The sequence below is a fragment of the Suricata suricatta genome, chromosome 10, assembly GCF_006229205.1.
Source record: "Suricata suricatta isolate VVHF042 chromosome 10, meerkat_22Aug2017_6uvM2_HiC, whole genome shotgun sequence".
Lineage (NCBI taxonomy): Eukaryota > Metazoa > Chordata > Mammalia > Carnivora > Herpestidae > Suricata > Suricata suricatta.
The window spans coordinates 59937519-59949160 of NC_043709.1; the positions used below are offsets into that span (position 1 = coordinate 59937519).

The 11642-nt window shown below is 53.0% G+C and overlaps 1 protein-coding gene across 5 annotated transcripts; it reads left to right on the top strand.

Annotated features, from left to right (window-relative positions):
- Nucleotides 1-3218: 3218 nt before the first annotated feature.
- On the top strand, nt 3219-11272 carry SMUG1 (single-strand-selective monofunctional uracil-DNA glycosylase 1). 5 transcript variants are annotated; one of them, XM_029955198.1, is made up of 3 exons: nt 3219-3336; nt 8543-8844; nt 9885-11272. In XM_029955198.1, the coding sequence occupies exons 2-3, from the start codon at nt 8554-8556 to the stop codon at nt 10410-10412; spliced, it is 819 nt and encodes a 272-aa protein (XP_029811058.1). In that variant the 5' UTR covers nt 3219-3336; nt 8543-8553; the 3' UTR covers nt 10413-11272. The 5 variants fall into 5 exon arrangements, with proteins under 5 accessions (XP_029811058.1, XP_029811056.1, XP_029811057.1 ...); XM_029955196.1 differs by lacking the exon at nt 3219-3336 and adding an exon at nt 5325-5450; XM_029955197.1 differs by lacking the exon at nt 3219-3336 and adding an exon at nt 7805-7855.
- The last annotated feature ends 370 nt before the right edge of the window (nt 11273-11642 follow it).

The window sequence follows — 11642 nt, forward strand, 5'->3', positions numbered from 1 at the left end:
GTACAAGTTGGTGGGCTTGTGCCCGGGAGAGAGGAGAATGAGTGCTGACCTCTCAAAACAATCTAGCAGGGGCCGTAAAGTACGTTAGCAAGAAGCGAAACGCTTAGGAGTTGGTGACAAGGGTCACCGGGGATGTGCGAGCAAAAGTGAGGATCAGAGAACACTTCCAAGGTGAATGAGTGGAATGTATTCAGCGTCAGAGACGGGGAGAGAAGAATGTTCCAGGCAAAGGGGACAAGATGGGTCACTGTGCAAAGGCAGGAGAGGATGAGTCAGCAGAGCTTTCCCCTGTGTCATAGGATAGAGTGTGTGGAATGGCGTGAGGAAGATCAGGCTGAGATGACAGGGGGTCAGGATATGAGGGGGGGAGGGGCCAAACCAGGGACGTGGGTGTAACCAGCCCGGAGTAGAGAAGGGGGTAAATCACTCACTGGATCATTGACTCAGTCAACAGACGTTTCTTGGGCATCAGACATGGGCCAGGGCTGCCCTGGTAGCTCAGATGTGGTCCCTTCCTCAGGAATTTCAGTCAGCACGTGTCTTCGTCAATAAATGGGGATACAGACTACGTCCCTTGCCGCGTTGCTATGAGGAGCCCACACAAAGTACTTAGGGTGGTGTCTGGTGTCGAAGGTTCATTATTGTCATCATGCTTATCACCATTCTGCAACGTGTGAAATGGAGGACAGAGGCAGAGAGAGGGGCCAGCTGTCCATTGTGAACTTGGGGAGAGATGGAGCAGGGCATCAGGGCCGGAAAGAGAGAACAGATTCAAAAGGGCTGTGGAGACAAGAGAAGGCAAGTGACAGGGGCAGAGACAAGGGCAGGGAAATCGCGGCCTGGGAGCACGGCCGGAGGGAAGTAGGGCTTGGAAGACATCGTTGGTCAAATCCCTGCTCTGCTGCTGGTTCCCTGGGGTGCAAGGTAGGGGGAGCTGGGTGGTGAGTAGGCCGGAAGCTGGTATCTTGGGTCTCCTTCCTACTTGGCTATGTGCCCACCCCCCTCAGACTCATCTAGGCTCCTCTTCTCAGTTGCTTAATTTGGCTCACCCTCCAGGAGAGGCCCTCCCACTCTGCCCCAAGTTCTGCTGCAGGATCTGGGGACCAGTCCAGTCCCCTCGGTTGGCCGTCCATCTGAGATCTGTGTGGTCCCCTCAGGATAATTGCTCTGGACAACGTGAACACCACTCAGACGAATTGCCCGGCCTCCTGGCCCTGACACCTCCCACCACCGCATCAAGCCAAATTACTCAGCATCCCCCAGCCCGGGGCTCTGGTGAAATCCGATTAGTGAAGAGAGAGCCGCGCTGAGCTGACAGCTCCTCCGATAATTGCTTCCCAAGTAAATGATGCAAATCAGCCCATCCAGCCTGTCCTGCTCCCCTCCTGGGGACCCCGGCGTCCAGGCCCCAGGAGGAGGAGAATACCTGACTTGGAGAGACTTGGAAGCTGTTACCCACGTTCAGTTAAGTGGCCATCAATCCATAAAGCTGGTCTGTGCTGCCTCGGGGCTGGGGTGGGGGCAAGAGGGTGGGGAGGCTGGACCAGGAACCCCACTGGCTCTGCATTTCTGTCTTGTCTGGGAGGATGTCACTCTGTCCTTTATCTTATCCCTTGGAGAATTATGCTCTGTACCCATTTGCCAGTAAGGTAGAGGAAGGCAGAGCTATAGAAGACACAGGGTCAGGGGCATGGGTGAACCTGTTAAAAAAGCAAGGATGCACCCTAGGCTCGGCTTCCCCGGTTCTCCCATCTTGGGAGGGAGGAAGGAGTAGGACATGTGGGACCTGCAGATAGCTTTCTCCCTCTGTGAGTCACCTCCCCACAAGGTTGGGGGAAAACATTGAGGGTTATGTCCGCACAGAGCTGTGATGGGGCTTTGATATGATATATTTCTGGAGGACTGGGAAGCCTGATCAGCCTTGAGACTTTTGTGCCAGTACCAAGGAGGATGTGTTCTGGGATGCAGTGGCCCTTCTTACCCTACACGTCAGGGAACTCTCTCCACTTCTCTTAATCAAAGTCCTTTTAAGGGACTGTTAATACCTTTTTCTTAGCGCTTTTCCTTCCTATGCCTTTATTTCAAGTTTTTTCTTCCTCTGACCCTTGCATCCAATTTCCTGCCAATCTTGGAGAACTTCCCTTGCAATCCTGAACTTCCAGCCCCCACACGTAGCCTGTATGGGTCACCGTCTTTGTGGAAATCTCCAGGGATATGTTGCCCAGTCTTGTCCTCTGTGCTTGTGTGTCTGATACAGCTCTGTGGTCTGGAGATTGGGTTGTCAGACGAGCATCTGACTGAGACCCTAACACATGGTCACAACAACAGTAACCTTTATAGAGTACAATTCTGTGCTAGGCACTGTACTAAGCACCTGTGTAATGAAGTCATTTAATTATCACAAAAGGAGAGATGGATTACAACGCCCATCTGATTTTACAACTGAGCTAACGGAGGCACAGAGAAGTAACTTGCCCAAGGTCAGTAAGTGGCAAAGCTAGGATTCAAGTCCAGGCAGTCTGAATCCTGAGACCACACTCTAAAGGCCTTTGCTATGACACCTCTCCTCTCCAATGCTTTTTATTTTACTTTTATTAAGTTTATTAATTTTGAGAGAGCAAGAGGGGTGGGGGAAAAGGGAGAGAGAGAATCTCAAGCAGGCTCTGCAATGTCAGTGCAAAGATGGATGCAGGGCTCAAACTCATGAACTGTGAGATCATGACCTGAGCTGAAATCAAGAGTTGGAGGCTTAACCAACTGAGCCACCCAGGCGCCCTTCCAATCCTTTTTTAATGTTTATTGGGCAGAGAGAGGGAAACCTCCTAGTGTGGAGGAGCTGGAGGAGGATATGGCTACGCTGAAAGTCAAACACCAGAAGCCCGCTGAGGTTCCCCAGGGCAGAGGTGGCAGGAGTTACCAAAGGTGACGTATGGTACTTGGGGAGGGGGAAACGTGGCCCTCACCTTCCCCAATCCCCAATATCGATTTTCTGCACTGGAGCCGTGCAGCTAGAGCTAGACAACTCCCCTCTACTCTGGGAGCATGGAGGCCGGGGAAGGAGGGCTGAAAGATCCGCCTAGAAGCCAATGAGCTGAGAGTCAGAGCTAGGACCACCAGAGGCCGATAGATGGCGCTCATGGCCCAACACAGCCTCTGCAGCTCCAGGAAACCAAAGGAAAACAAGCCCTCCCTTTAACCCTATCCTGCCTGGGCTCCAGCCCCAGGAGCAGCCTGCTGGGCAGCAGAGGGCCCTGCCCCAGGCGTGGCTGACCCCTAAGGAGTGACCCAACTCTCTGGGCTCTGTCCAGGCCACAGGTCTGCTTCTGCTCCTGCCCGGTAAGTTCTAACCATAAGTCAGTCAGCCAGGCTTTGGAGACTTCCCAGAGGCCCAGGAGACTAGGACACAGGCAAGACAGGTTGGCAGCCCCCACCCTAGCCCAAGTTTCATCTCTTCGGCTTTACCTCTTGAAAATCTCTCTTGTCTCTGTTACTAAGTACCCCCATTTCAGGGAGAGTTCCTCACCTCCATCTTCCCTGAGAAGGACCCCCCAAGTGGGGAAGAGTAGCATGGCCTAGAGACAGAGAAGGCTCCCAGACCCCTTTGGGGTTAGCTACAGGAGCTCACTGTGGGGCTGCTTGAGACTCAGTTTCTACTTATGCTGGTACTCCCCATCTCTGGGCTCCTGGTATAAATGGACTTACAGGGACAGAAACAGTCATCTAGTTATTTCTGCACGTTGAAATTGGGAGTGGGAGTCCTGGGGGATCTCTGTTTGCTCATCACTCATTTCACTCAGGAGCGGAATTGGAACGTGGAGGGGCTGCCATGATGATAAACTGGAAGTAGCTGGCAAGCAAGTGGCAAAGGGGTGGGGTGGGCAGGTGGGTTGTCCAAGGGATGGTGAGGCTCCTAGCAGTTTTAAGCGAAAAGATGACAACACAGTGTGGGTCCCCCACCTCGGCCCTGTAATTTTTTTCAGAGACATACAAATGCATAGATGTATGAAGAGAGAGGAGCCTGAGGGGGCAGTTGGTTCTAGAAGCTCAGGATACTCTTATTTCAGTCATTCCAGAGAAAGAAGCAGACGTATGGGGATAGATGTAAACAGAGGGAGACCAAAACACATAGATACAGGGGAAAAGCCATCAAGAGATACATTTACACAGGCAGAGAAAGGCACAGACAAACAGGGAAAGAATTTGGCAGAGAGGCAAACTCATGGAATAACAGACTTTGTGAGGTGAATGATTAACTCTGTTTCCAAAGTCTTGCAAAGGTGGGGTGGTTTCTCACCTTTGGTGTCAGAGGGTTGCTGCTCATATTTCCCTGGAGTCCATACTGCACCCAATTAAGTTTTTGTCTGTTGGTAGGAGAGCATGGGAGGGCTAGGGAGGGGGTATATCCTTGTTCTCTCACCTTTTCCTGTTCTGGGATTCACTGGTCTCCTTCTTTACCACCTGTAGGGAGACCTTGCTTCTTCCTGATCTCAGTCATGGCTGTGCTGGGGGGGTGGAGGGGCGGTGGGAGGAATTTAGAAAATATTTAGCCTTACGGAGCTTCCTGTGTAATGAAAGTCTTAGAGTTAGGACACAGAAATATACCCAGGTTGAGGACAAGAACAAAATTAGGAACGGGACTGCCCTGGACATTGTTTTGGGTTGGGGAGGTGGGAGGGAACGGACTATGGGCAGCCATCGATTTGGGTTGGTCAGGGAAGGTCTTGGACAGAATATTTGAGGGGAAGGATTTGGAAGGACGGGAGATTATAGGGTTGGGTAGACTGCACAGCAGAGGAGGGAGAGAAGTCAAATGGGAAAGCCATGGAAACACAGGCTTGGGCAGTAATGGGAGATGAGAGTCTCAAAGCCATTACTAAAGAGTTGTTAGCATACACACACACACACACACACACACACACACACACACACACACAAACACACACACACACACACACATTATTAGCAGATTCCAGAAGTGCCTCCTTGGATGTTCTAGATACAGTCCTTTGAGGGCTGCAAAGAAGAGATCTCTTATCCTTTGGGCAGCAGGAGGACTAGAAATGGTCTTTAGCCATTTAATACCCTCAGGTGAGCTTTGAGATTGGGGAATGGTTGAAGCTCCTTGATTCGAGTCCTGTTGGGAAAAGTCTTGTCGAATAACTTTTGGAAGGTGTTGCCTTTGAGGGCTACAGGCTAGGACTTCTCAGGTCCTTAATAAGTCTGGCCTCTCCTAGAACCTTCTTGATTTTGCTCCGATGTAAGGAATAAACTACAGCCCCCAGAGTCACTTAGGGCTAACAGCGCGCCTTCCGGGGATTTGAGTATTTCCGACGGAAGTTGCCGCCGCAACGCCAATCTCCTTTCCTAAATAAAGTGGACTACAACTCCCACTGTCCTCCGCGCCCGGGGGCGGGGAAGGGAACCGGAAACCGGATGGAGAGCTGAACCAGGTGAGAAAGTAGGAACCTGGCGTGACGGGGGCAGTCTTGGGGCTCTCAGGGTGGCAGGGAGTCGTCGGGCGGAGAATCGGAATTGCTGTGTTTGAGGGACCCTTGCTCCGTGTGGGGCTTGCCACGGAGCAGGGAGAGTCGAGTCTACGGAACCTCCCTGAGGGCCCGCGGAGACGTGGGTTTCCCGTCGGGTGGAGCCCTAGAGCGGACGCGGAGGTTTCTTACAGACTCTCAGCTGGCCGCTCTCTCAAAACCAGTAGGAGGGATAAAATGGTGTTTTTGAGTCCATGACCATCTACTGCTGCTGTTTAAGGGTTTGCTGATTGTCCCCGTCGATTCCTTGGAGTGCCCCCAAGGGATAGGGGAGTGGATAGTGTCTATGATTCCTTCTTCCACTTCCTGGGTTTAGTGTCAAAGAACCTAGATGGCCAGACGTTGCTGGATCACCCTCTGCTGCCTTTGCGCCTAATAGGACGCTGTACTCTATAATGTGTCTACGTTTCTTAAGTCTTTGGTTCTTGGTGACGTTAGATAGGATTTTCAAGTTCCACCTTTGGGTTTTCATAGTGCTTTGTTCAGGTCAATAAAGCTCAGTCACAGTGTATGAAAATTGTTTATCTGTTTATGAGCAGGGCCTATATTTTATTATTACATTTTTTATATATTCCTAGAGATGACCACAGTGCCTTTCATGTAAGAGACTCATAAGTATTTAAAAAATAAATGAGTTAACAGCTAGTGGTAGGTAGATTGGATGGGATGAGTAATTTCATAGAAGAATTCAATGGTTTGCGTCAAAGAAACTTAGAGAAAAAAAACCAGGGCTAGAAATGGATTCAGTTGACACCCAGATTGTGGTTCTTGTTATCAGATTAGGCTCTGAAACTGGAACGCTGAAAACAAAGCCTTGTCACTCTTCATACCCCACAGCCTTGCTATCTCCAGTCCAGGTCCCTAAAGATCAAAGGGAGGCTCAGCCTAAGAGGAGAGAGATCCCAGGGTTGGAACAGCCAATCCACTAACATTGGCACTACATAAGGAGATGCAGGGCAGGGACCCTTGAGACAGTTGAGTTCTTCACAGCTCCCTTCTTGCCTTTTGTTTAGGCCCAATTGGCCCTGTTAGCCATCTGGTCAGAGCAGCTAAAGACTTCTGAGATCAGTCTGGGGAAGGATTTTCTAAGTTTGGCCCTGACTTTTCTTCCACTTCCCCTAGGCTAGGGTCAGAGAACAGGTTGATGGATCAAGCTGTTCAGTGAACCCTGAGGTGCCATCTGGGAGAAGAGGTTGAGAGGGAGGAGAACCTGGATCCCAGCCCTGTGGGAGGCCCAGACATATTGGAAACGCCCAGAGCCTGGCAGGTCCTTGGAAACAAGCAGAATGCAAAGTGGGCAGCCGAACCTTGAGTGAACTCAGGCTGTAGAAATGGAGAAGAGTCCGTTGGGAAAGACTCCTTGGTGGAAGGTAGTTTTAAACAGGATTGGAAAAGATAGAATGGACAGAGCTGAGTAGGTGTGTGTCGATTACCTAATAAAAGCTAGGATCTTGAAGATATAGAGAGAAACTAAACAGGGTCTAGCTTCTGATCTACCCAAATCTAGATAGGGAGGCAAGGTGTGAATTCAGGGAGAAGCCACTTATCGTGATAACATGTAGTGGTTTCCAGGCTTCATCAACCATCAGAATCACCCTAGGACGTTTGCTTAAAATACGCATTCCCAGGTCTCACATCAAACCTACTTCTGCGTGGGTTGGGACTGGGAAGCTAGGGCAAATGCCACCGCGTCCTAAGGTGGGAAGGCTTTACCAATGGGATCGTTGGAGTTGCATCTTGAAGGATGGGTACGCTTTGGATGTGGGGAGAGGCAGAGGAGTCACAGTCCTGGTTGATTCAAGGCATGTGTTTGATTGGGTTTGAAGAAATGGCATGTGCAGAGTTTGGGAGGTGGGGGTAGGAAAGGCATTTGGAAAGTGTAAGTGGAATGGTCAGGCTGGAACACTGGGTTTGCAGGGGAATTGTGAGAAGGAAGATCAGAAAGAATAGTCTTTGTAGGCTGTAGAGCTTGCTGGAGTGCTCCCTCGGTGTCCTCACCCACCTCTTCCCCCTTGCTCTTTTGCTTCTCCACTTCCTCCCTGGCCCCCGCCCCCACGTCCCTTTTATTACTATCATTGACTGGATATTACTATTAGTATTTGGATGAGAAAACCTGAGGCCCTGGCCATGGTTACATAGCTTGTAAGAGTCTCTTCTGAGTCTGGTAATCATCCATTCTCACCGCTGAGAATTCTTGAATGTGGACAAGGAGCTGCACTTGGCTTGGCGGCGGCGGGAGGGGGGGGGGCGGGCGGGGAGTTGTTGGATTAGCAAGGTGGCTGATTGGACCGTCTGATCTCAGATGAGATGAGGTGGGTGGTTAAGAGTGTAGCCTTGAGTCAAGGCAGTTTGGGTTCGAATTTCAGCTTCATTACGTTTTAACTGCATGACCCTGGGCGAGTTGCTTGGTCTTACTAAGCCTCAGTCTTCTCACCTGTAACATGGGAGCAATAATACTCCACTCATGGGGTTGTTGGGAGGACCAATGAGGTGTACCTGGCACCGAGCAATTGCTCACCACCTGGAAGCAATTGTAATTAGTCTTCAGTGATGAGTCTCTGGGTGCTGGCTGTGCACCTGCCTCTCATTCTTCAGCACATTGGTTTTCAGGACACAGCCCATCCTGGCTGAGCTTGTTTTATTAAGGGTGACATTAGAGGTGCTGAAAGTTTGCCACCAGTAAATACATCCTGAACGCCGACCATGTGTTTGACATAGCCTAGGAGCTAGTGACTCACGACTTATGCCTGACGGAGGGAGGTTTGGAGTGGGGGATGATGGCTTGGTCTCATCAGGTAATATATGGAGGAGGAGACTGGCAGTGGGGCGAGGAAGGATCCCACACTACCAGGAACTGAGATGAATTCAATCAACCCTAGAGGGTGGCAGACAACTGACAGTCTCTTCTGAGCCCAGAAAAAGGTAGCCCTGGCCAGTCTGGATCCCTCTCACTCTGGGGCCAAAGGGACTGATGGAGCTTCTGTTCGTCTCTTTTCCAGGTGGCAGTGACATGGCGGTGCCCCAGGCCTATCCATTGGGGCCCCTCCATGAACCCGCAAGTGCCCTCATGGAGCCCCAGCCTTGCCCTCAGAGCTTGGCTGAAGGCTTCCTGGAGGAGGAGCTCCGGCTCAACGCCGAACTGAGCCAGCTGCAGTTCTCCGAGCCCGTGGGCCTCATCTACAATCCGGTGGAGTATGCATGGGAGCCACACCGCAGCTATGTGACCCACTACTGCCAGGGCCCCAAGGAAGTACTGTTCCTGGGCATGAACCCAGGACCCTTCGGCATGGCCCAGACTGGGGTAAAGGGCTTGGCTTCCCCTGGAGGGTGGAGTGGGAGGCTCCCGGGTGGATGTTTGGCCACGTGTGCTGTTGGGGAGGAGCACGGGCGTGGCTGTGGACCTGTGTGGGTGCAGGCCCCTCGTCCCCTCCCAGGACCACACGCGCCGGCTCCTGTGATCTCACTCTCCTGGCCTTGCTGCCCATAGTTAACCAAGCACATTAATGGTAGTTCCGTTTCCCCTGTGAGCTGTCCACTAATTGCCTCTGTTAGCCCTGCCTTCCGCCAGCCCATCCTAACCTTACCTTGCCGCATCTCCTCTTTCCCTGGAGCGTGGTTGCTGTCGGGAGAGGGACCAGGACTACGGGGTCCTCAGGGGAGACTGGTTGGCAGGGGTGGGTATGGAAGAGATGCAGGGCATTCAGCTGTTCTGCTTCTGTTTCTTAGCTGAGGAGAGCTGGAAAACAGAGCTGGCTCTGGGGGCCTGCCTGCTTTTCTTTCAGATCTCAGGATGAGTGAATGCCCCTCAGTGGGAGTGCTTAAGCAGATGGGGGAGGGGAAGAGGCTTCAGGGCAGGAGGCTCAATCGCTTTTATTGACCCCAACCGGGGGATGAAAGGTGATCAATGATGATCGATGGAAATGACAACCTGCGGCTTGGGGCTGAGAGGGCACCCAGAGAGCAGTGGTCAGTCCTGTCCTTGGGCCTCTTCTAACCCTGGCAGCTTTCTGTCTCAGACCATCTGTCTGTCCCCAGTACTACCCGTCACCTCCCTTGTGGGCCCAGATATATCCATATACTCTCTGCATGTGGTCCCAAAGCAAGTGGGGATAGAAGCAAACACATAGATTTTTCTGCATCACAGTCCACAGTGAGAAATTGGAGAAGCAGGAGCAAGCCATGGGGCCAGAATCCTTGTCTCAGGCCTTTCAGTGAGGGGGTGGGGGTGGGGTGTCCAGACTGGATGCTCATGCAGGGTGGAGAGGAGTCAGTCAGCTGATCCAGAACCGAGGCATCAGGTCTCCATACTGAAACCCGCATGTCTCTCTCCTCTCCCGGCAGGTGCCCTTTGGGGAAGTGAGCGTGGTCCGGGACTGGTTGGGCGTTGTGGGGCCCGTGTTGACCCCTCCCCAAGAGCACCCTAAGCGCCCCGTGCTGGGACTGGAATGCCCTCACTCAGAGGTGAGCGGGGCCCGGTTCTGGGGTCTTTTCCGGAAACTGTGTGGACAGCCTGAGATCTTCTTCCGGCACTGTTTTGTCCATAATCTGTGTCCTCTGCTCTTCTTGACTCCCAGTGGGCGCAACGTCACTCCCGCCGAGCTACCTGCTGAGCAGCGGGAACAGCTCCTTGGGGCCTGTGACGAGGCCCTCCGCAGGCAGGTGCGGCTGCTGGGGGCACAGCTGGTGGTGGGAGTGGGGCGGCTGGCGGAGCAGCGGGCACGGCGGGCTCTGGCGGACCTGATGCCTGTGGTCCGGGTGGAGGGGCTCCTGCACCCCTCACCTCGCAGCCCTCAAGCCAACAGGGGCTGGGAGGCAGTGGCCAAGGAAAGACTGAACGAACTGGGGCTGCTGCCGCTGCTAACGAAATAAGTGCCCCGGGGGCCCGGCACGGGACATGTTCAGGGTCCCCAAGTCATTCTGGGCATGCAGAGGATGGTGTGCCTCCTGGACTGGACCAACAGAGTCCCCCTGGGCTCCCTCCCTGGTTGCTGGGACCCGGCGTGGCAGTTTTGACACTACTCTGGCTTGCTGCTTCCTTCACCTTCCTTCCAGCACTGCCTCTGCTCATGTGGTCACCCGCTCCACAGGGACCCGGCGTCTGCAGCCTGCTCTGCCTCACTGTTGCCTCGGGAGCCTCTGCTCGGCTGAGAGTGGCCTGAACAGTGACTTCTGAGGTCGTGTTTGCTGTGTTAGAGAAAAGATCCAGCCAGGATCCCCAGCCCTCCTCATAGAACAGCTTCCTTCAAGCTGAGCCTTTTCCTCACAGGGACCAGCACAGAGCGAGGGGCACGGACGTTAAGAGTAGACTTCGGCGGGAGACTTGAGGCTGGATCAGAGAAAGAGTTCAGTGTGGCAGAGTAGGGAAGACCAGAGGCCCTGGAGTTTCATCTCGGCTTGGAGACTTCATGGCTTTGGACAAATCGATGCACCTCCCCAAGCCTCCGGATCCATATCTGTAAAGCGAGGATCCCTACCTCATGGGGCTGGTGTGGGGATTACGCGAGAACACTCGCAGGTGCCTTGCGTAGTGCTGGGAGGTGGGTGTCTGTCAGTCTTCTTGCCTTCTGCCTCTTGGTGGGGGCATCACTACATCACACTACAGGGGGGCTCCCCGACTCCGAAGACCTGGGTGGGGGGATGATTGCCCTGCCGGAGGTGGACCGATCACTTTATGAAACCCCCAGCCTGTGATTTTTTTAGTCTAAGCATTAAAAGCTCCTGAACTCTTTTGTGTTGGTCCTTTTTTGCCCTCCTGCACGTGAGCTGGGACCTGGTGGTCTAGATTTCCCTTCTCTTAGCTCATCACTGTTTGCAAAGGGCTCTCAGGGGTCTCTGAGAAGATGATGTAAACAGATCTCTGATTGCCTTACCAGAGCTTAAGGGTCTCCGTCAGGGAGTTTGTCTGCAACTCAGGGCCCTGGGCGGCTGGTGGGGGTGGGCAGACCAAGTGGGTGGATAGGAGCACCGTATCTCCACCTAGCTCATTTCTTCCGTCTGCGGGGTGACTGGGGGTCATGCCCCTTGAGGAGGGCTGGGAAGGTGAGTCAAGTTGAGGATAGCATGGGTCCTGAGGCCATCTTAATGAGAAACACATGGTTG

What these genes read in the sequence shown, in the direction of transcription:
- SMUG1 (XM_029955195.1), top strand. Translation starts at nt 8,515, where the DNA reads ATGGAGCTTCTGTTCGTCTCTTTTCCAGGTGGCAGTGACATGGCGGTG. An exon ending in TCGGCATGGCCCAGACTGGG is followed by an intron (nt 8,845 to 9,884) that starts GTAAAGGGCTTG and finishes CTCTCCCGGCAG; the next exon opens with GTGCCCTTTGGGGAAGTGAG.